Source organism: Panulirus ornatus, chromosome 18 (genome assembly GCF_036320965.1).
Source record: "Panulirus ornatus isolate Po-2019 chromosome 18, ASM3632096v1, whole genome shotgun sequence".
Classification (NCBI taxonomy): Eukaryota; Metazoa; Arthropoda; class Malacostraca; order Decapoda; family Palinuridae; genus Panulirus; species Panulirus ornatus.
This window is the reverse complement of record NC_092241.1, coordinates 652,676-678,694: the sequence shown is the minus strand read 5'-3', so window position 1 is coordinate 678,694 and position 26,019 is coordinate 652,676. Positions and strand designations below refer to the sequence as shown.

Below are 26,019 nucleotides of genomic sequence, written 5' to 3'. Positions count from 1 at the left end.
ATGCTGGCTTCCTAAACACTGTAAGACCTTCATAGAAAAGGCAGGGAGGTGAAGGTAGAAGTACGATGACAATGGGTTTTTTATTTGGTGTGATTTGGTTCTTCACACACCTGAGCACATTACAAATGTTTTAGGTTTTTATCAAGCAAAATTTCATATATCCCATACTTATCATTTATACATTCTTTATATATAAATATTCTTTTTATTTCATAAACATTATCAGATATACATAACCACTTACAATCAATATAGACTGGACATAACTTATATAAATGAATTAAAACATACCCTTATTTTCATCAAAAACATAAATGATTATAAACAAGATTTTGCTTCTTAAATTTAACCATTAAACTGAATAAATCAGTCACGCAAAAGTCTAGCTTCACACCATGATGCAATTAAACTTTCTTTGATGATTCAAGGGTGACTGTGAAGTATGATATCATTTGCAGCTGTGCTTGTTATGTTGTGACATCTATGAATTCTCAGCTGAGAACTCAAATAAAGGAGTAAAAATCTAGCACAAAGAACGAGTAGTTACACTTTCCTTGATGAATTATGGCTCATAGTGATGTATGAAATTTCATTCCAGCTACATTATCAAACTGCTTGTGCCATCATTAGATAAAATGTGGAACCATATATCAGATGGGAATTCAGAAAAGGACAAAAAAAAGTTTGAGAATACAAACGTGACTTAGTGCAATGTAGTATGGCTTATCACAAATGTGGCCTACTGCAATTAAAAGGTTAATACAAATAATTTATGAAAGACCATGAATCAGGGCATCAGTATGGATGCTGAGAAAGTGAAATATATCAGGAGGTAAAATTCATGAGGGAGAAGAACAAAACAAGAAATTTTATCCTTCAACATACCTATGCTATTCACCTTTTTACTAATGATTTCTTGTTTTGCTGAAGACAGGCACAAATTTCTTATCTTCATGTAATGTCTCTTCTTTATATGTGTTCCGTCTATCTATCTATCTATCTATATCTCTGATGCCCAGTACTTCTGAGAACCCCCTCAAGAGGGTGGCCAAGGCAAAAGAGTCTGCATGACTGGTGAACTCCAGTGCCACTTCTTAGCCTTCATGCCTCAACCTTACCAGGCCAATGGTAGAGGGTAACTCTAGCACAGTATTTCTGTCTAAAAATTTCTTTAGCAAATTCAGCATCTAAACATCAAAAAAAAAAATCTACTTAAGAACAATTTTGTAAGGCTGTAATAATATTTTGAACTGTTCCACTTTTTCAATATTCAGTTTTAACAAAATTCATTATCTTAAAATCTTGAGTTAAAAACTTACATTTTTACAGTACTCGTATGGGAACACTTTAAAATCTTTTTATGTAAATAAGTGTGCTATAGACAGGGAAAATCAGAACAGCTTATAATTAACTATCATTTAAAATTCTCTGTACATATGGAGTTTACTCACTTATATGACAGAGCCCTCTTCTCCATGACATAAGCAACTACAATTGCTGCACTACGAGAAATGCCAAGGTTTCCATGGACCAGACATTTTCCACCTGAGGCTAGGCATTCATCAATGAAAGTTCGACATTCTGATATATGAGATATGAGGTTCTGTGTCAAGTTGTCTGCCATGTCTAATATCAGGTACCTGTGAAACAAAAATGAGACAAAATAAAACTTGTTTTGAAATCAGGAATGCATATGCTGGTTAACATGTTTAACAGGAGAAGAAGTAGGTAGAAAATACTAAACCACAATATTTCACTTGTAGCTAATTCACTCTTTACTGGAAAACTTGATACAGGTATTATTTCAGTATGCTCAAAAAAAGTAAGAAAACATTTTCACAAAGAAGATTTACTCTTCATGGCCTTACTACCACTGATGATTCTTCTCTCTATTCAATCATATCTGAAGTCATAATTATCATCTCTATTACAAATATTATTTCATCCAAAACAGTGAGTTTTCCATGAATGGTCTGAGTGATAAAACTTTCAATACATGAAAAATAGGAGATGTATGCTACTAAATGACAGGGAGATATTCTGTCACTGAAACTTTCCTTTGAGTGAGGAACAAGGCATTCATTTACACTATGTATTACACGTAACCCAAATTTACCTTTTATGGGGCTCTTAGAATTTAAGGTTATGATACATCAAAAGCAAGGAAATGATGTGCTCCTTTGGCTTGAAATGTTCATTGATGAGCCTGTAATGTCTTTCATTATCTGACAATAATAACAGCCTCATTAAAGGTGACTTTTCATTCATATTGTACTCACAAATAGGTTGAGTCTGTAACACTAGGACACACACATAAAGCAGTAAAGGTGAAACAAGAGCTACAGAGGAGACATAATTGTAGGAAACTAACACAGACCTTATGAATTTCTTTGGTGATATAGATTGAAAAATAAAGCTCAAAAACCAGGATCCAGGCCTTTGTAGTCTGAGGTTCGGTGAAATTTATGGTGAAAGAGAAGGAATACGAGTACCTTTTAGCCTGAAATACAAATGAAATCATAAAAGGAGGTAAGAATGGTTTAACAGAATGTGTCAAAAAGCATAGGAACTTTGAGATGAGTAGTGATAAAGATACAGATGGCGATCCAGAAGCCTACATATGCAAGGTATAAGAGAGCAAGGAATCAGTATACTAGGACAAGAAAGGAGGGGCAAGTAATACTGAATAAGACAAGTAAGGAGGGGCATGTGATACTGAAAAGAATCTTGTGGACAAGGCAGGTGAAAATCCAAAACTTTTCCATAAATTCACCAGGAGTCAGTTGTCAGTTAAAAAGCAGCTAATTAGGCTAAGGGATCCAGAGGGTAGAATTATAAGGATGATGTAAAGGTATGATAGGAAATAAAATTACAAGTTCAAAAGTGTTTTCACAGTGGAAGACACTTTTGGTCCTAACACCAGTGAGATGCAGTGGGAAGAAGGTTTCAGAAAACATTAAGATATCTAAAAAAAAAATCCATAAACAGCAGCCTCAAAGGTTTTGACCCATAAAAGGGTCATGGTCCAGATGAAATGTCTCCATGAGTGGGGATGAAGTTCAGATACACTTGATAAACCTCTTAAACTACTGTACAAGATCTCAAAAGAGAGAAACAGTGTAACAAGGAATCTGAACTAGGTAAACATCATATCTATCAATATGAAAGGATGTTCCAAGGATACCTGTATAGTCTTCCAGAGTCTTCACCTCCACAGCCCGGGCTGGGCCCAGGCTAATGAAATGGGTCGATGGTCAACCAAGCTGTTGGAAGCCACAGCTCCTCAAACTCATATTGTTTCTGAAGGTAGATGGCAATGTGATATAGATTTTTAAGTCCTGGATATCTAAGGTGTTGTTTCTTTTTTCTGCATATCAAACCTTTGGATTTCATAGGTAGTATCGTGCCATTAGGATGTTATTTCTGAATCTAAGCTGGAGACTATACCTTCTAAGATTTTACACATTTATATGATGAATTACCACTCCTGTCTACACTTCCAGGAGTATAGCCTCAGTAATTTAGTTCCTTTACCACATTAAAGTGGCCTGTGAAAGATCTCTGGACACTTTTTAAACCCTTAAATTCACGTGTCTTGTAGAGTGGTAACAGAAACCAATAATATACAATTCATAAAAGAATCAGTGCCTGGAATGATATCATCACTGGTCTTTCTCCCCTTGTCTTCATGGTCCACAGGATCCAGCCTACCATCCTTCTGCCTGAGGCAACCACTGTCTTGTTTTGTTCACTGAAGGTTACATTGACAGACATTATTACTAAATGGTCTTTCATATTATTCATCTGGTTTATGACAGTGTCTGTATCCATCTAGTATTTTGTGTTGTTTTTGATATTTTCATTTTCCCTCTACCAGGGGAAGTGAAATTTATCTCCACTGAAAAGAATGTCTCTATGTAGCCTTTTAGCATCATCTATTAATGTGATTTTCATACTTAATCTTGTATCACCAGCAAAAGATGATATGAAACTGTGGCTCATGATTACATCAATTTTAGATACAAAAATGAGGAACAGGAGGGTTGAAAGTACAGCTCCTTGGAGGACTAAGCTTTCTAATATGGAGGCACTGGAGATGGTGTGGTTTACAACTATATGTTATGATTTATTAGTTAAAGAGATGTACATCTACCTTCCAATTATTCATTACTCCAATCTTTCACATTTTATGAACTATGACACCGTGGTCACATTTGTCAAATACTTTTGCAAAGTCTGTGTACATCACTTAAGCATTTTCTCTCACACTAAAACCATGTTGTCCTGGGTTACATAGCTTGTTCACTTCCATAAATTCAGTCACTTTGCCTCTAGACACTCTTTCAAAGATTCTACTGATGAGCAATGTTAATTCTATAGGTTTTTAGATATCTGAGATTGCCTTGCTTCCACCTTTGTGGAGTGGGGTGATATGGGTCAGTTTCAGACTATCAGGAAAGCTGCCAGAATCTAGACATTTTCTCCATACGATGTTCAGTGAATGTGCTTGAAGTGTCTTTGGCCTGGGCCTCAGTGCATGGGCATCCTCTCAATGGCCCTCTTGAAACCTTCAGTTGAGGTGATATCTGCCATGTATACTCTTGGGGAATTAGTGTTTAGAAAGAATCTGTTGGGTCATTTATTTCTGATGATTCTTGCTTGGTGAATAATGTTTCATATTGCCTTTTTAGGATCTCACTCATCTCTTGGCAGTTTGTAAAATTACTTTCCTCTGTTTTAAGTGGGTTAATGCAGTATGTTGCTCTGGATTTGCATTTTGCATATGAGCAAAAATATTTTGGGTTATTTCTCATTCCACTTTTGGCTTCTTTTTCATGTGTTTCATACGAAATTTTTAGTTTATGGTCTATGGCCGATAATCTACTCAATAAGTTTACCATTCTTTGCTGTGTGCACTGTGGCTTCTTTAGAAAATCTGCAATTCCTTTTCATCTCCTTTAAAGTGCTCTTTTTTCTCCTTCTAACCTACACATTTTGTACTCTTTTACCTGGAACATGCCTGTTGCATGCTCAGAGTACCAGAGTGGTCATTTCACTTACACATTCCTCCTTTGTGATGGTACTAAACAGGCTTTTCCATTGTATTGCAGAAGTCTCATTAATAACATCCTCCCACTTTATCCACATCCTATTTAAACTTAAATTACTGAAAACACCCCCAGTGTTTTGCGTATTCTGACTAGGCAGTTTAGCATCCAAGATTGTTTTATTTCAATCAAATCGTGGTCAGAGCACAGGGTGTCTGAGATGATAATATCAAATATTAGGTCCACATTTATTTGTGGAAATCAAGTCCAGAATGTTATTTCCTCTAATTTTTTTTTATTTGCTAGTTGAGGGAGAACTTTCCACATAGTCAGACTGACTCTTTTTTGCAGCTGTTCACCCGATCTGCTCCCAAAGTCAGAGTTTTCTGCCTGTCTCCATTTAATGTCCTGTAGATTGAAGTCTCCTAAGACACGTATATCTGGGACTGGGTTTCTGAAGAGGTTGAGACATGATTCTATGTTTCTTGTTTGTTCAGTAAATTCACAAGGCTTTGCATCAGGTGGTCTACAGATTAATGCAATGACCAGGTTTGGCTATTCAGTACTGAAAATGAGTGTTTCTACTATATCATATGAGGAGTTCAGAAGTTCAGTTTTATATGTGTATCTACTATAAAACGTCTTACTCCTCTACATGATTTAGTCCTGCTGCATCTGTATATGTTGTAATTTGGGATCCAAAACTCACTTTTCATAAGGTCCTTTGTATGTTTCAGTGAAGGCCACAAACACTGCACCTGACTCATTTGACAAGCCACTTATAAATTGGATTTTATTTGTTTTCAGCAAAGAGCTTTCAGTTCCCTCAACATTCTAAAGAGGAGAGCCAGTATCATTTCCTCCTCATTTAGTTCTTCCCTGCCTCTATTTAGATCTTTGCCTGTCACTGAAAAAGAATGTATATTTTGTTGGGCTCAAGGAATATGTTCTCACAGTGCTTGTTTAAGCAGTGCTTCATCTCTAGTGACTGTTTGCACAATTCTGGATGGTAGAATCTGCATCCTTCCCCTATCAGCATTTGCCTTTCTTCAGTCAATTCAAAAATTTTCTAGGGTGTTAAAATTTACACTTTATCCAGTACGACATGGCAGCCTTGCAAAGCATGCAATTTTCAGGAAGTAGCACTGACAAATGTGGTCTGTAAAGCACTAGAAAAGATATAAAGATGTAAATGGACAATTTGCTACAAAGGAGAAATTACCCAAGTGGGAAACAGCACACTTTTAGGGAAAGGATGTCATGTAAAACAAACATCTTCAATTTCTATGAGAAATATCATAGACTGGAAGGCTGGGTGGATTGTTTGTCCAGTATCTGGACTGTCAGAGAGGATTACTGTAACACATAAAGGTTGATTAAGAACCTGGATAACCACATAGGAATAAGGTGGAGACTCCTTCAATGGATAGATTATCCTAGTCGAGGAGAACAACAGATGCATGTCAGAGAAGCCTTCTCCAACTGGATCAAGGTGACCAGCAGAGCACCACAGAGTTTGGTTCTAGAACAAATTCTCTTCCTGATTTATACAACTGATCTGCCTGAAGGTATGTTTTGGGTCTGCATATGATACAAAAGGCAGAGGAAAGTGAAAAGCAAGAAGGACAGCATCAGCTTAAAACTGGATCTATGGACCTACACAAACTCCAAAGTTGGTCTGATACACAACTGAAGAAATTTAATTCAAGCAAATGCAAAGTACTGAGCATGGGACAAAGTGAAAGATGGCCTCAATATGATTATTATCTAGTAGAAAATAAGCTTCAAGATTCTGTATGTAAGGACTTGGGAGTCAGATGTTGTTCCTAACTTGTTATAGTACTAAATAGAAGAACAATTAGGGAGACAAACTGTTGCCTGGCAAAAAAACAGGATAGCTTTCAAGTATGTGGGCAAGGAAATATTTAGCAAGCTATTCATGTAATACATACGGGCAAAACTAAAATATGCTTCTCAAGTCTGGTCACTCCACCTAAAGAAGCACAAAGAGCTAACAGAGGTCCAAAGGTGGGCAATAAAGATGGTACCAGAAACAAGACTACTAAATCACAGGGAAAGTCTAGAGGCTTTAAATTTGCCTACATTGGAAGAGAGAATAGTGAAGACTGAAACCCTTAAGCTTTTAAAATAGGTTAATGACATGGAAAGTTGACAGTTCTTTGAGAGATGTAAGGACAGAGTAACCACAAGGCATAACATGAAAGAGAAGGAAACTTCTTAAAAAACATGGAAAGGAGTACTTGTATAGTGGTGGAAAAATGGGAAAAAAAGAACCTGAGGCTACAGTTAGTGCAAACAGAATACATGAAAATAAGATGTATGTCAGAAGAGAATGTTCAAGAGATGGGTACCCACAAGTGTAAAACTCCCTTCCTAAATAGTCCAAATAAGTAATTATACACACACACTGACTACAGATTTCTTTCCTTTTTTTCTTTTTTCACACTTGCTCACTTTTTCCATATTAGAGAAGTAAGGCCAGAAAAGGCCTCATTCACTCAAATCCATTCTCTAGCTGTCATGTGTTATGCACTGAAACCACAGCCCCCTATCCACAACCAGGAAAACACACCTTTCTCTGATTTCTTCCAGCTGCTTCACATGCCCTAGTTCATTCCAATGACAGCACTTCATCCCTATGTACCACACTGTTTCACTTTACTCTATCCTGTGTATGTCTTTCAGCCTCCTGCATGTTTAGGCCTTAATCACTTAAAATCTTTTTCACTCCATCCCTCCATCTCCAGTATGATATCTCCACTTCTCCTTTTCACCTCTACTTTTGACAAATAAAACTCTTCATCAACCTCTCCTCACTCTATACATCCAAACAATTCCAGCACATCCTCTTCAGCTCTCTCAACCAGACTCATCATATGACTGTATCTCTCTCTTAACCTTTTATACAATCAAACTGCCTCACACAACACATCCTCAAACACTTCATTTCCAACACATTCAACCTTTTTCACACATTTTCGTCTGTAGTCCATGCCTCACATCCATAAAATGTTTTTGGGACTACTATACCTTTAAACACTCAATTTGCCCATCTAGACAAGAAACTCTCTTTCCATATATTCCTCAATACCAGAACCTTTTTCCCCTCATCCACCCTATGACACATTCTCTTCCAGGTTTCATTCACTGTCATGTCCACATTCAGGTAACTGAAACACTTTACTTCTCCAAATTTTCTCAATGCAAACTCACACCTAAATAACCTGTCCCTCTATCCTGTTAAACCTAATAATCATACTTTTGTTCACATTTACTCTCCACTTCCTCTTCTCAAACACTCTCCTAAATGAAGACAACAACTTCTGCAGCTTCTCACTCAAAACTGTCATCAGCAAACATCAACTGACACTTCCCAAGGCCTCTCAACCTGTGCAGACTGCATTCTTGACCCTCTCTCAAAGACCCTTGCATTCATCTCCCTCACCACTCCATCCATAAACATAATAAATGGCTATGGTGACATTGTACACCCTTCTGCAGACCATTCTTCACCTAGAACCCCTCAACTTTCTCTCTACCTACTTGCATACACACCTTACACTCTTGATAAAAACTTCTCATTGCTTCTAACAAGACCTCATTATCAACCCTTTCATATGCTTTCTTCAAATCCTTAAATGCCACATACAAATTCCTCTGTTATCTAAGTATTTCTCATACATAGTCTTTAAAGCAACACGTGACACGTGATCCACACATACTCTACCATTTCTGAAAACACATTGTTCCTCTCCAATCTGAAGCTCTGTAACAATGTTTTCATCCTTTCAATCACCATTCTCCCATACAACTTACCAGGTACATTCAACAAACTTATGCCTCTGCAGTTCCAATACTCACCTTTATCCCTTTTGCCCTTATATAGTGGCACTATACACACATCCTGCTAATCTTTAGGCACCTTAACATGATCCATACAGACACTTAAAATGCTAACTAACCAGTAAACAACAAAATCATCCTCTTAAGAAATTCAAGTGCAGTACCATCCACTCCAGATACCTTGTTACATTTCATCTTATCCAAGGCTTTCACTACCTCTTCTCCCTTCAACAAATCACTTTCTATGACTTTTTCACTTTGCATACCTCCATAAACCAAATACCCTACATCTGCCAAACTATAATCAAATACATTCAACAGGCTTTCACAACTCTTTTTTTTTCACCAAATCACTCTCTATGATTCTCTCATTCTGCATACCTCTCCAAACTAATCACCCCACAGCAATCATCAAAACACTCACTCCACCTCCTCACCTCATCACTACCTGTTACCATCTTTCCATTTCCCCCTTCAGTGATCTCATTTGTTCTTTTGTTTTTCTTACACTTCTAACCTCCTTCCATAGCACACACAGTACTTGCGGACAGAGGTTATCTGCAAGTCCAGCTACCTGACAAGCTCTGACTGTTCTCTGGACCCATACAAGCCTAGTTGCACTGAAGTGTTGCTTGCCTGTCAGTGTTTTGCAGAGAACAGATAGATGGAAATCTTATGCGTGATTGCCATGAGCATTGACCACAGTGTAAGATATAGTGCACCAGATAGTGATATCTACTGGTACACACTGAAACATTGTGTCCCAACCAAAAAAGGAAGACTAGTGATATAGGCTTGAACATCGAACTATAAGTCCGGATCATAGCAGCGACCAAGTGTAGTGAAGTGTTCACACTATGAGTGTGGATTGCAGAAGTGACCAAGAGTAGTGAAGTGTTCGTACAAGTGTTCGAGAATGCATGCTTTGAACCATTGTGTGACTAGAGCCCACAGCCCCAGCTGGTTGGGCGCATCACCCGAGTGGTTGGTATGGAGGGCTTACACTCTCCAAACTGTGACCCCCGCCTGCGATATCAGGAGTATGGAGGAGACCGTGATCCCTGCAACAAGGTTCTACAAGCAAAAACCGATGCCCTCTCTCTGAGCATGGTCAATGCTGCAACCATCAACTCACAATGCTACAACCATAGACTCGGTCTTTGATTACTCCACCATCACCAATACCAGCCAAGCCACCACCACTGCCGACCAACAGGGATGGATCCCTGTGGTAAATAGAAAACAGATGAGAAAATGCTGCTATAACTACTCATGAAACTGCGTTTCCCAGGACGCCCCAAGTTCCCCAACTACGACCAACACTAATGCCACAATGGCAACCAACACCGCCACCCCAATGACAACCAACACCGCCACCACAACAACAACCAACACCATCGCCATAATGACAAACAACAACACCACCACCATGAGCTCAACTCTGGCACTTCCCAAGTTCCTGATTGTGACCACAAAGGCAACAACAGCCTTTGAAACCATCTTGGGCTTAGAGAAAAAGTTGCCTAATGCCAGGCTCACAGTCAAACCAAACCTCAAGTGGGAGATGATTCTCCACCCTAAAGACACCTCCTCAGCCAACTCCCTAGATGTCTTTCTAAAGGACTTAAGCATGGCCACCAAACTAAACCAAGTCATGAAGGAGACCAAATCCATGGTTCTGAAGTACCCCCAAGGAATTGCCCCCAGATACCCTGGAAAACCACCCCAAGGTTCGGAAGACGGAGCGCTGCACTCTGCTGACAGATAAAACTGCACAGACTCAACAAGTTATCATCACCAATTATGGGCTTACACCGAGTCACACAGACTTAAAAGTCAGGGGCAAATACGAGGTGCGGCCTAACATGCCAGAACCCCTCAAATGTTAGCGGTGCCTGAGGTTTGGGCACCACCAGTCAGTGTGCTCCAACAAGGACATAAGTGCCATATGTGCAATGAGGCACAACACAGAACTGTGCCTCACCAAACTAAAGAAGGAAAACACCATGCATGGAACCCGGGCTGCTCCGAGCGGACAAAGAGGGTGCACACCACCGAGCTTGCTCTCCCTCCACCCACCAAACAGACTGCCACCACATGTCAGCCAGCCCATACGCACCTTTGTTTGGGGCCAGCAACAGCAGCAGCCCCCAGCCCCATGGAATGCAGAAGACTTCTGAGTGCTCCCTACGATATCCCCCATTGCCACACAGGAGAAACTGCTTGCAACACCCAAGACATTGGCAAAGAATGAGTAGTCAATCCCTAGTGGCATGATCCACATGTCAGACCTAAGCAAGGTCCTGACCAACTTGGCAGAAAGTCTAGTAGCACTGCCGGGCCTCAGGATCTAAGCAACACAGCTCTCTGCCCTGATAGACAGCAGCCACAGCCCCCACTTCAATCAACTACCCCACAGCAACTGCTCCAGATAGCAAACCCACAGCCCCCCTTCTAGTCAACAACCCCACACCTGCATTGGAACAAATAAAAGTAACTGTCAAGGTGTAATCCACCCCAAAGAGAGAGAACAACCACAGTTGCAAAGAAGAGAAATTCCAGAGGCCCCCCCCAAACAGGAAGTCCACCTCACTGTACCCCTCCATCAAGGGATGGCCAGAGAAAAACCCCAACAAGACGTAGAGGAGATGGACCACATAGAGCTGGTCACTAAGCCGGAACCTCCTACCAGGAAAGCTTAACAAGCTCCGACTCACATATGGACAGCAACACCACCCTAAAGATTCTGTCATAGAACATTCTGGGAATGGGGAACAAAACACACCTTCATGCAGCAGCAAACAGTAAAGGCCTTGAAATCATACTCCTTCAAGAAAAACTCCTCCAGGAACACCATAGCTTCTGCTTCAGTAGGTACAAGGTGTACAAGAAGTACTCTGGTCAGGCACAGACCAGAGACTGCATGATCCTAGCCAGGTCACACATCCCAAGCATAGAAATCGTGTACCTAATGCCTTGTGGCCACGACGTTGAAGTGCAAGCCATAAGAGTCACTGCAAGACTGTGACATTATTTTCTATAACATTTACAAAAGCCAGAGGGGCTCTCTAGAAATCACAGAATTATTTACATTGACCGCTAGTAAGGGGAGATTTCAATGCTCACCATCCCTTCCTCAACTCAACGAGGGCCACCAATGAGCATGGGCTACATCTCTAACACACATTGCTTGACACACCATACACTGCCCTCCTTAACAACAGCAAATCAACCCACTCTCTAGAAGACTCAGCCCACTGGTAACTGCACCCTTCTCTCACCAGCAAACACTTTAACCCCTCTATTGGTTAAGCTCCCTCTGCTTCCACCACCGAGATGGAGGTACAATACTCAAAAAGCCAACTGGGAGCTTTTCAGAAGCAAAATTAAGACAAGGCAAGATGAGCAACAACAGCAGGCAGGCATCACACTCACAGACAAGAGTAGCCTACATGAGGAACTAGTTCAATCCTTTCAAAAAGCAGCAGATCTGGCCATCCCCAAGACCAAGCCCTCAACCAGACAACACCAAGACCATTGGTACTACTGCAGCAGTGAAAGAGCTTAACAACATGGTAAACAGGGTTACAAAAACTACAGAAGACACCCCACCAATGCAAACAAACACCTACAGGATACAATCCAGCAAACCAGAGGAGAGACTAAATGCATCAAGAAAGCAAGCTGGCTCAAATGGTGCTCTGAGCTGAATAAGCACACCTCCCTCGGCAGGATGTGGGGCCAGATCAAGAGAGCATCTGGTAGGACTGTACCGCCACCACCAGCTCACCCCAGTCCCAGGGGGGAGGCAGAGAGGCTTGCGGGTCTCTTCTCCAAGCGGGCAGCCACAAATAACCTACACACACAGGTAGAGGAAACACAAAAAAGACTCAGACAGGGTAGGATAAAATGCATATGGGAAGCAAACAGTAGGCAAGACACAATGGACAGGGGCCTTCACCAAGCAAGAATTGCAAAAAGCAATGAAACGGAGCAAGGATTTGGCAACAGGGGCCAACAGATTACCTTACTCCATATTAACAACCCATCTCCCTCCTCAGTTGCATTGCTAAGATGACAGAGAGGATGGTTTTCAACAAGCTCAAGTGGAAAGCTAGCACCCCAAACCCCCATATCTTCACTTACACAGAAAACACTGGGTCAACAACCAAAATAGCACAGATACTGAGCACCATCGATAGTAAACCAGCTATAGTGGTCTTCCTGGACCTGGATAAAGCCTTCAAGCTAGCCAGTCTGCTGGCAATATTAGAGACTCTAGTTGAGTAGGGAGTCCAGGGGAGGCTCATCAGGTGGATCCAGGACTACCTAACACACCGCCAGGAAGGAGTACGATTCCAAAGAGTCACCTCGTTATACAAGCCCCTTGAAAATGGCATCCCACAAGGAGGAATCCTCAGCCCAACACTCATCAACATCCTGATGGAGAACTTAGTGAAACTCCCCTTCAGGCCTACAGTTAAGCTCCTCTTCTACGCTGATGGTCTCCAGCTGATAGAGTGAGGGTGCAAGAGATTTGCCAACACCCAATATGCAATCAGGCTGGTTGAAAAGAAGGCAACAGACTGGACCTTAAGATCAACCCTACCAAAACAAGGGCAATGGCCCTCTGCTCCATAAGGCCAGACAGGATGCTCTCTATTCAGGGAATGCTGGTAACCTGGGTCGGCACCCACCAGTGTCTTGAAGTGTGGTTTGACCAAAACCTCAGCTTTGGGACACAGCTTCAGTATCTCCAACAAAGAACAAAAATCAGAAGAAACATAATGAGGCCGCTGACCAGCCCAGCCGATGGGGCTAACATGGAGGTGCTGAAGACCTACTACACTGCTGCAATCAGACTGCTGGTAGACTACTGTGTTCCAGCACTCAATGGCCTGAGGGATGACCAGGCGACCAACATGGAGGTCATCCAAAATTATGCACTCAGCACCATGCTGAGAGCTCCCATGTGGACCAGGATCTGCAATCTGTAGATGGAGACTGGGCTGTCACCCCTAGCAGCAAGAGTCAAGCAGATGACAATGGCGACTCTAGCTAAGATCTGCAGGCGAGACAAGCTCTCAACCACGATGGCCAAAGTCCGAGCCACCCTTCACCTAGACCACAGGGTGTGAGGAACCTCCTAGACGCATGAGGCGGCCATTGCCATCCAAGCCTCTCAAGCAGTGGTATCCATACTGGAGACAGAGGATACACCACACCATCGGTATAGTTTACCACCTCCATGGGAACCTTAATCAGGCACCTTCACAGTCACAGTGTTGGGAGACAAGAAGTCCAGCCTCCAGCAGGAAGACCTGAAGGGCTGTGCCCCCTTCCAGTCAACGACCCCACACCTGCAATGGAACAAATAAAGGTAACTGCCATGGTGCAATCCACCGCAAAGAGAAGGAACAGCTGCAAAGAAGAGAAATCCCCGAGGCTCCTCAAATAGGAAGTCCCCAACCTGCTGAAGCTGTAGCATACTTCACAGATGGCTCAGTGGACCACACAGATGAGGGAGGGTTGGAGGCAGCCTTCCATACCCAAGGTCATACTCGCCTCTGGAGGCTGTCAGATGGCTGCTCCACACTACAGATGGAGTTACTAGGCATCTCCAAAGCCCTTGAACATGCAGGCACCACGCACTCAAAGCCCGTGATAATACACATGGACTCCAAGCCATCAGTGCAAGTGCTGCATTACAACCTCCCAAAGGACAACATTAAGCTTGTCACCTCAATCCTCGCTCAACTTCCAGAGCTACAGCAACAGGGACGTCCCATCACCTTATACTGGATCCCCAGCCACATGGGGATTGCAGGGAATGAGACAGCAGGTGAGGCAGCTGAAGCAGCTACATGCTTTGGCAATATCCAGGTGCATGTTCCAGTGAGACTCCAACAAGTCAAGCACAAGCAAAAGAAAGCAACAAGGCTCAAGACTAAGAGGAATCTCCTGGAAGCCTACATTGCCAGATCCCTGTCAGCCAAGTAGTATATGGTGGCCACATTATAGGAGCCACCATATAACAACAGAGGCATGAGCAGGAAAACCCTTGTCAATCTACACCATCTATGACTTATGTACCAATGTAGATGGCAAAAAATTGACGGCATCATCAGGGACTGTGTCTACTGTCAGGAGCCATCAACGCACCCACTGGAACACTACATGCTGGACTGTGAAGTGACACAGTGTGTCCGTGCAAGAGTATCTGGCTTCAGTGAGAAAGACAATGTACTACCAGCAGCCTCACTACTTTACAAGACCCAAAAGAACCAAATGGAACACCTGCTCCAGACCATAGGCAAATACCCACCTCCCAGATGAAAATAGCATGCCCAGCACCATCTCCACAAGAAGTTGTCTGCATCTCAGAAGACCATGCATAATAACCAGGGAACAGGCCACAAAAACGCAAAGGCCCCTGCTGGACTAAGCAGAGGTCCAAAATTCTTAAAAGAGATCCAAAAGATTCCCAGAGTTTAATGATACTTCCTCACCCCAACTCTCATTTGCCTTTCTTTTTTTCAATCCCCACATCTTACTCTTGACCTCCTGCCATTTTCTCTTGAACATCTTCAAATCATTTGCACTCCTTACCAGTAAGCACCTCCCATACACTTCTCTTTTCCCTTTAACTACTAGATGTTTTTCATCTCACCACTCACTGCCATTTCTCATCTGCCTACCTCCCACCTTCTGCATAACATACAATTCTCCTTAACTGTCTTCCATTCCATACCTATTCCCCTTGCTTCATTTATTCCTGCCTTTTGGCACACTTTACCCAATTGCTCCTAGTATTTCTTCATACATGTCTCTTTTCCAAACTCACTTTCACCTCCCTCTTCTCTTTCATATTTCTTTTTCCAAAAAACCTCCATGAATATTCACCTTTGCCTCCACTAGGTAATCATCAAACATCCCATCAGCTTACAGGGAATGCAAAGATAGAATTCTTTCTCCCCTACCCTAATAACATTTTTGAAATTAGTGGTGAGCAAGGTGGCATTTTGGGGCTGGGCAACAGAATTGGAGTTTGCTGACTGATGAGACAAAAACCTGGGGACATGGAAACTAGGGTGTCTAGGACACTTAGTGAAGCTGTAGGTTGAATAATATGTACTTTTATAATATGTACTTTTACATATGAGAATTTCAGAAGAGTGCAGAGCATACAAGAACAGTGCTTATTAGCAGAAAGGGAGATTACATAGAGAGCTAGAGGCTAATGAATGAGAACTGATGGACTTAGTTACTAAATGGGTGGCACATAAATTAGAAAGACTAGTAACCAGGAGCTTGGCAGATTTAAATCTCTGATAGACCAAATAAAGAGAAAAGCCAAAAAAAAAAAAGAATGCTCATTAAGGGGTTATCAGAGGAAAAGTAATTACTAAATTTATTCTCTGTGACAAAGAAAATAAAAATTGGTGGTTATAATCATGACATAAAGGGAAGACCAATCATGGGTATGTCCAATTTGAAGTCATCTAGCCAAGAGATACTAAGATATGCTGCAATACTCAAAAAGAAGGTGGAATTCAGGATAGTATTCATCAAGCATGATAAACCAAGGGAAGGGAGGGAAAAACGAACTATGCAGTCACAAGGCAAAAATGTAAGATGCCAAATGAGGCAAGAGGACAGATCACCCCTGCCAGTGCTGAGAGGTCAGGAATATTTGGAAATGGTAATGGCAGACTGAAAGTATTGTATAAAAAATGTTGATGGATCAGTAGTACATGGCTTAGAGCTGGAATTTAAGGAATGTATGAAGGAAAGCTTTCCCTCGGTACGGACTGAACCAGAGAATGTAAAGCAGCTGGGAGAAATCAAGGAAATGTCTGTGGGGGACCAATTGCAGATAGGGGGCTGCGGTATCAAAGTACTGCACAGGACAGCTAAAGAATGGATGTGAGCGAATGCAGCTTTTCTTCATCTGTTCCTGGTGCTAACTCACTAACACAGGATACAGCAGACAAGAGTGTAAAAAAATATCAAAGAAAAATGCACTTGATATCATTGTTGAAGAAAAAAAATTGCTAGAGATAAGAACTCACCTTTTCTGTCCTTAGGGGTACATGCTAGTAAGGAAGGAAAGAGAAGACAACAGAGGAGGAGGAGGAGGAGGATGAGCTCTGGCTCTCATAATAAAAGATAACCTTAAGTTTCAGAAAACAGTAATAGATGGCCCATTCAGATAATATACAATGGGAAGGATAACTGTAGAAAAATGCATGGTGGAGCTGATAATACATAATCCTCCATCGAATCTAATGATCTAGAACAAATATGCAGTGATAACAATAAAGGAATAATCAGGATGGTAGATAAAGCAGTAAAACATGCACTACTCAGGGAAGATGAAGTACTGTTAAAGCTGGATTTTCATTACAAGGACACAGACAGGCAGGATTTGGATTCTCAGAGTGAAAGGGAATCATGGAGACAAAAGTTTCTAGAGTGTTTACAGGAAAATTTCCTACCTCAGCATGTCAATGAACACACTAGGATAAGGACTGATTCACCCTCATTACTTGATCTTATCTTCACGCATACTACACACTAGAAGGACTGATTCACCCTCATTACTTGATCTTATCTTCACACATACTATCATAAATACAGAAAATGTCTTAAATGATACACCATTTGAAAAGTGATCATGTAATGCTTAAGTTTGGTCAGGTGGTAAATGAGGAAGTGAAAAGAGCTGAGATGAGACAGGACTTGAGAAGGCATAATCATGAAAACTGCACAGAGCTTAATTTCTATGGTAAAGATTGGGAAAGAGTTCAGAAGTCATGAACCAGAAAATAGTGCTGAAAGGTTCTGTACCTTTCAATGAAGGAGTGGAAGCATGTGTAACTCTAGCCTCAGTTACAAATGGAAGATTAGTAAAGAAAAGAAATGGTTTAATCACATATGTCAAAAGGCAAGAAAGCTTCGAAATGTACAATGGCACAGGTAAAGGTGTTGCTCCTGCCAGCCAGCTTATGCAAGGTATAACAGAGCAAGGAATGAGTATAGCACATTAAGAAAGGAGGAATAGAGAATTTTTGAAAAGAGTATTGTGGACACAGCAGGTAACAATCCTAAACTTTTCCATAATTTTGTCAGAAGTAAATTGTTAATTAAAGAGCAGCTAATCAGATTAAGGGATTCAGAGGGATATATAGCTGAGGATGATGTAAGGATATGAGAGGGAATAAATAACAAGTTCATAAGTGTTTTCATAGCAGAAGACACTATAGCCCAATCATCATAAAGATGAGATATCTAGAAAAGACATTAATAGAACACAAAAATGTCTTGACCCATACGAGGCTCATGGTACTGATGAAATTTCATCATATTTGCTAAAGATTTGTGCAGATACACACAAAGACTTCTTAAAATACTATTCAAGGTGTCACTGGAAAAAGGGAAAATACCAAGAGAGTTATAAAGGGAAAATGTCATACCCATTTACATGAAAGGAGACAGGAAGAGGCACTGAACTACAAACCAGTCTCCTTGATGGGTTTATGTCTGTATGGTAATGGTAAAGTTAATCAAAAAGCAGATGGATGACTTTCTCCAGAGGAGAAATTACTTATGTGATATGCAGCAAGGTTTTAGGGCAAAGAGGTCATGTGCAAAGAACCTCTTAGATTTCTAGGAAAGAGTGAGACAAAAGGGAAGGCTACATAGATTGTTTCTATCTTGAATGCCAGAAAGCACTTTACAAAGCTCCAAATGGGAGGTTGCTCCATGAGCTGGAAAACCAGGCAGGAATAAGGGTGAGACTCCTCCAATGGATAGATTATTTTAGTAGAGAGGAACAAAGGACACATGCTGAGGAGCATTCTCTAAATGGGAGCTCACCAGTAGAGTGCCACATGGTTCTCTTTTGGGACTATTAATCTTCTTGTTACAAGCGAATGACTTCCTTAAAGATGTGGACTATCCATCTATCTATATCTCTGACACCCATTCCCTCACGAAACTCCCATCAAAGACTGGCCATGACAAAAGGGTCTCAACTTATCCCTGTCCTTACACGATTCCCTTGCGTATACCATTCCACGCATTCTTCCACTATTTCTCTACCTCCAGTATTCCCCCAACCTATCTGCCCATGACACGGGTGGTCTTCCACTCACACCATCCCCTTTAAATTGTACTATCATACACTCTCCCTGCAAACTCCCAGTCATGCATTCTTTCTACACGCCCAAACCGCCTTAAAGTACTACATTTCACCCATTCTTCTACTCCATAATCCACTCCCTTTGCATTTCCTGCCATACCACATCTCTCATACACCCTTTAATATTTTTCTTCATTCCATATAGTCACACATACTCTTTTCAAATACCTTGACCTGTGATTCAATCTGTGTCCATGTTTCAGGGTTGAGAGGACTATGCAGTCCCTTAATCCTCTCATCACTTCCATACTTATACCTCAACCATTCATTATTCTAATGACTCTTCTAATTATTCTAATGACTTTTCTAACCTGTACTGCTCTCTCCTTTATCTCTCCTTCCATATCACCACACTTACCCAGACAGCTCCTAGACACTGAAATTTTCTCACTTCTTCCAGTCTTTTTAACCCCCATATTCAAGGCACAATTTAGTACACTTTCTTCTTTCACTCTATATGGTTTTACAAAAACTATACTTTCACTCTGTCTCCTTTCAAACATCATCACTATACTTTTATTTCTATTTTCCTTCAATCGCCTACACTTACACACATCATAAAACACATCAACCTTCTGCAACTCCTCTTCACTCTCAGCAAACAACACAGGATCACCCACAAACAGGATTGCCACTAGCAACCATATCTCCCTACCACACTAACTCTACACCCCTTTTCCCTAATTTCACTTTCATCTCCCTTATCACTCCATCCATGTATATATCAAAAAACCACAGTGACATCATACAGCGCTGCCTCACACATACATGTATCCAAAACCTTTGCTCAGCTCTCCATCCACTCTTACACATGCATTTGCTCCTATATAAAATGCTTTCACACCATCCAACAGTTATTACCCTATGCCATGTATCCTTAAAACATCATCCCACAAAGCATTCCACTTGACTCTCTCATATGCTTTCTCCAGATCCATAAAAGCTGTATACAACTTCTTACCTTTCGCTAAATACTTTTCCATGGTCATCTTTTCTACAAAAATCTGATCCACACATATCCTACCTTTCCCAAAACCCCCTTGTTCTTCACTCATTCAGTCACTTCCATCACTCTATCAATTAATAATAATGAATACACTTTTCCTAGTATACTTAACAGACTTATTCCCTTATAATTGCTACATACATCCTTAGCATCTTTTTCTTTGAATAAAGGAACAATAATAGCTTTCAAGCCAATCCTCAGACACAATCCTGTTTCCATGCTATATTACATATAAGACACATCCACTCCATCACACTTCCTCCTTCATACTTCAGCATTTCAGCCACAATCCCATCCACTCCAGTTGCCTTTCCTACCTTCAGCGCCATTATTGTCCTTCTTACCTCCCTTTTTGCTATAGGCCCTTGCACTTGTATCCTCTTCCTTCCCTCCTCCATACCCATGCATACAACAACTGTTGCCTTCCCTTCTCCCACATTCATCAGTTCTTCAACATACTCTTTCCATCTTCCTTTCATTTCCTCCATATGATTCATCAAATCCCCCTCCTTACTTTTCACATCAACAGTTCCTCTCTTACATCCACCTCTTTCCTTTTTCACATCCTTGTAGTGTAGTTTCCTATTATCCTGAAACTTTCCACTTAACTTTCCTCCAAATCTTCAACTAATCTTTCTTTCCCCTCTTAACATTCTGCTTACATACTTTGTATTCTTCCCTCCTCCTTTGCTGAACTTCCACTGGTACATTCCTATCGAGCAATATACCATATTCCTTTTCTTCTCTTCCCCTAAGCAATGCCTTTTTTATTCCTGTATCTCACTATCATATATCCAACTACTGATTCTACAACCTTTAATAGTATTTTCCCAAACATCTTAAACATTTCATACACACATGACTGCATTCCTACATTCACTGCACTTACATCTAAGCTTTCAGTTACCTTACTTTCATACTCCTTCCTGCATTTTTTCTAATTCATCTTCTCGCTTGCCAAACTTTTACCTCTCCATTCTTCCTTACACCATACCTCCACTTCTCCCTGAACCTCATCCCAACAAGAACTGCGAAATGGTGAGAGCCTCCAAAGAATCCTCTCACAACTCTAGCATCTAGCAAGGCCTTCCTCAATCTTTCATCCAGTGCCACATAGTCAATCAAAACCTTTTGCTCTTCTCTTCCATCACTCCTCATCCATGTATATCTGTGGATCATCTTGTGCTGAAAAAAGGTGTTTGCAAGGAATAAACCCCTCTCAGCACGGATATCCACAAGATAACTTTCATTCGCATTTACTCCAAGCACTCCCCATCTACCAACCACCACACCAATTTCATCACATCCCACTTTCGCATTCATATCACCCAGTATGACCACATTTCTCTCATTCTCAAAATCATTTATACAGTCATTCAAATTTCTACAGAAAAGCTTCATTTCATCCTTACCTCTTACAGATTTCATATTCACATGCACATATATAGATACCCATGCATACTTCACAATCCCAGTCTTTCCTTTCACTCACACTATTCTTAATCTATTCCATCCTGCTCTGTAACATCCTCCCATGCTCTCAGTGATAGCAGAATTGCACATCTGTTTCTTCCTCTTCCCTGATAATCATTACCCACTCCTGTCCATACCACACCTCCTTCCATAACTTCCACACCTCCTTCCATAACTTGATTTCATCATTTCCATTTTCACCACAATTACCCTGCCCAAGGATATGGGTTTCCCCAATCCCTAGCACATCCTTGCTAAAACTTTAAACCTTCTCACTATCTCCCTCCTTTTACTCTCACCACTTACCCCATTCACATTCAGATAATGAAAGTCATGAAGTGAATATCAAGAAGGATTGTATCAGCTTACAGACTCCAAAGTTGGTCTAATACATGGTTGAGGAGATACAACCTAGGAAAATGTAAAGCAATGAGCAAGGGAAAAAGCAAAAGAAGGCCTCAATATGATTACTACCAAGCAGGATATAAACTTCAAGATTCTAAGGGTGAGAAGGACTTGGGAATTCACATCATCCCTAAACAGTCACCAGAATCCCACATTAAGAGAATAATGATTTCAGTAAATATATTAAATGGTAATGCTGTAGATTTTTTTCGTGGCAGTTTTCTTTAGTGTTGCATCTCTATGGAGCTACTTTAATATGTAATGTTCTGCGAAGTTGACGACATCATCAACAGTTAAGTGTTGATCGCCAACTGAATTTAAGATGTTAAGAAGTATTAATGGAGAAGTTTCATCTTGGATGATGAACATGACAGTGTGTATTTACAACCATGAAAATGTAGCGGATAAGGAAAAGTCACAACGTGTTTTCAACTCTGCATTCTGGTGTGGCACTAAGGTGATCAGATGTTATGAGCAGTGCCTCTGGTGTTTTGTCCTTTTTGACTGATCTTTTCAAGAGAACAGAATGAATATCAGGATGGGATACAGCACCAGTGTCTGAGGATGGACAGCAAGGGCATGGTCACACCCATCGACAACGGTAACCTCCAGAAGACCGATTTTCGCGATACCAGTTTGCATCAGCCTTCACTCCTGCCTGCAGTAGCATGCTTTCCGACATGTTTCATGAGCTCCTCTTCGCCCACCAGTGATGCTACTACGTTTGTGAATCAAGAACCATTGCAACACAAACCTCGCCAGGTGGTAGTGTCCCGCAGTGTATCGAGACAGACTTCCCCAGAACTTTTTTAAAGGGGAAGTAAGTGTTTATAGTTGTGTTACTGGAGTGGTAGTTTTCATACATGGTGCTTTGACAAGAAAATAGTGAAATTGGAGAAAAAATGTAGCTTAGACATTGAAGCTTATTGATACAGTGGTCAAATTGATGAGAACTACTATTGACGTTTGTGTAAATAAATTATACATTTCCTTTTTCCATAGCCAGAGGTTGAACCATTATGTGACATCCATTTTTTTCATTTCATTTCAAGCTAGAAGTTTCAGTTTTCTAAATTGTTTCTTACATTTTTCATATGTATATATATGTATGTGTGTGTGTGTGTATATGTGCGTGTGTATGTGTGTGTGTGTGTGTGTGTGTATATATATATATATATATATATATATATATATATATATATATATATATATATATATATATATATATTATCCCTGGAGATAGGGGTGAAAGAATACTTCCCACGCATTCCTCGCGTGTCGTAGAAAGCGACTAGAGGGGACGGGAGCGGGGGGCCAGAAATCCTCCCCTCCTTGTATTTTTCTAACTTTCTAAAATGGGAAACAGAAGAAGGAGTCACGCAGGGAGTGCTCATCCTCCTCGAAGGCTCAGATTGGGGTGCCTAAATGTGTGTGGATGTAACCAAGATGTGAAAAAAGGAGAGATAGGTAGTATGTTTGAGGAAAGGAACCTGGATGTTTTGGCTCTGAGTGAAACGAAGCTCAAGGGTAAAGGGGAAGAGTGGTTTGGGAATGTCTTGGGAGTAAAGTCAGGGGTTAGTGAGAAGACAAGAGCAAGGGAAGGAGTAGCAATACTCCTGAAACAGGAGTTGTGGGAGTATGTGATAGAATGTAAGAAAGTAAATTCTCGATTAATATGGGTAAAACTGAAAGTTGATGGAGAGAGATGGGTGATTATTGGTGCATATGCACCTGGGCATGAGAAGAAAGATCATGAGAGGCAAGTGTTTTGGGAGCAGCTGAATGAGTGTGTTAGTGGTTTTGATGCACGAGACCGGGTTATAGTGATGGGTGATTTGAATGCAAAGGTGAGTAATGTGGCAGTTGAGGGAATAATTGGTATACATGGGGTGTTCAGTGTTGTAAATGGAAATGGTGAAGAGCTTGTAGATTTATGTGCTGAAAAAGGACTGATGATTGGGAATACCTGGTTTAAAAAGCGAGATATACATAAGTATACTTATGTAAGTAGGAGAGATGGCCAGAGAGCGTTATTGGATTACGTGTTAATTGACAGGCGCGCGAAAGAGAGACTTTTGGATGTTAATGTGCTGAGAGGTGCAACTGGAGGGATGTCTGATCATTATCTTGTGGAGGCTAAGGTGAAGTTTTGTATGGGTTTTCAGAAAAGAAGAGTGAATGTTGGGGTGAAGAGGGTGGTGAGAGTAAGTGAGCTTGGGAAGGAGACTTGTGTGAGGAAGTACCAGGAGAGACTGAGTACAGAATGGAAAAAGGTGAGAACAATGGAAGTAAGGGGAGTGGGGGAGGAATGGGATGTATTTAGGGAATCAGTGATGGATTGCGCAAAAGATGCTTGTGGCATGAGAAGAGTGGGAGGTGGGTTGATTAGAAAGGGTAGTGAGTGGTGGGATGAAGAAGTAAGATTATTAGTGAAAGAGAAGAGAGAGGCATTTGGACGATTTTTGCAGGGAAAAAATGCAATTGAGTGGGAGATGTATAAAAGAAAGAGACAGGAGGTCAAGAGAAAGGTGCAAGAGGTGAAAAAAAGGGCAAATGAGAGTTGGGGTGAGAGAGTATCATTAAATTTTAGGGAGAATAAAAAGATGTTCTGGAAGGAGGTAAATAAAGTGCGTAAGACAAGGGAGCAAATGGGAACTTCAGTGAAGGGCGCAAATGGGGAGGTGATAACAAGTAGTGGTGATGTGAGAAGGAGATGGAGTGAGTATTTTGAAGGTTTGTTGAATGTGTTTGATGATAGAGTGGCAGATATAGGGTGCTTTGGTCGAGGTGGTGTGCAAAGTGAGAGGGTTAGGGAAGATGATTTGGTAAACAGAGAAGAGGTAGTAAAAGCTTTGTGGAAGATGAAAGCCGGCAAGGCAGCAGGTTTGGATGGTATTGCAGTGGAATTTATTAAAAAAGGGGGTGACTGTATTGTTGACTGGTTGGTAAGGTTATTTAATGTATGTATGACTCATGGTGAGGTGCCTGAGGATTGGCGGAATGCGTGCATAGTGCCACTGTACAAAGGCAAAGGGGATATGAGTGAGTGCTCAAATTACAGAGGTATAAGTTTGTTGAGTATTCCTGGTAAATTATATGGGAGGATATTGATTGAGAGGGTGAAGGCATGTACAGAGCATCAGATTGGGGAAGAGCAGTGTGGTTTCAGAAGTGGTAGAGGATGTGTGGTTCAGAGTGAGGATGTGGATCAGGTGTTTGCTTTGAAGAATGTATGTGAGAAATACTTAGAAAAGCAAATGGATTTGTATGTAGCATTTATGGATCTGGAGAAGGCATATGATAGAGTTGATAGGGATGCTCTGTGGAAGGTATTAAGAATATATGGTGTGGGAGGCAAGTTGTTAGAAGCAGTGAAAAGTTTTTATCGAGGATGTAAGGCATGTGTACGTGTAGGAAGAGAGGAAAGTGATTGGTTCTCAGTGAATGTAGGTTTGCGGCAGGGGTGTGTGATGTCTCCATGGTTGTTTAATTTGTTTATGGATGGGGTTGTTAGGGAGGTGAATGCAAGAGTTTTGGAAAGAGGGGCAAGTATGAAGTCTGTTGGGGATGAGAGAGCTTGGGAAGTGAGTCAGTTGTTGTTCGCTGATGATACAGCGCTGGTGGCTGATTCATGTGAGAAACTGCAGAAGCTGGTGACTGAGTTTGGTAAAGTGTGTGAAAGAAGAAAGTTAAGAGTAAATGTGAATAAGAGCAAGGTTATTAGGTACAGTAGGGTTGAGGGTCAAGTCAATTGGGAGGTGAGTTTGAATGGAGAAAAACTGGAGGAAGTGAAGGTGTTTTAGATATCTGGGAGTGGATCTGGCAGCGGATGGAACCATGGAAGCGGAAGTGGATCATAGGGTGGGGGAGGGGGCGAAAATTCTGGGAGCCTTGAAGAATGTGTGGAAGTCGAGAACATTATCTCGGAAAGCAAAAATGGCTATGTTTGAAGGAATAGTGGTTCCAACAATGTTGTATGGTTGCGAGGCGTGGGCTATGGATAGAGTTGTGCGCAGGAG

At 41.1% G+C, this 26,019-nt stretch overlaps 1 protein-coding gene across 1 annotated transcript in view; it reads right to left on the bottom strand.

Annotated features, from left to right (window-relative positions):
• The window catches only part of LOC139754951 (serine/threonine/tyrosine-interacting protein B-like), a 385,378-nt gene that overhangs the window by 155,890 nt on the left and 203,469 nt on the right, over positions 1-26,019 (bottom strand). The window contains exon 4 of the mRNA XM_071672774.1: positions 1,452-1,640. Coding sequence (XP_071528875.1) covers positions 1,452-1,640 — 189 coding nt within the window. The remainder of the gene's footprint in view (positions 1-1,451; positions 1,641-26,019) is intronic.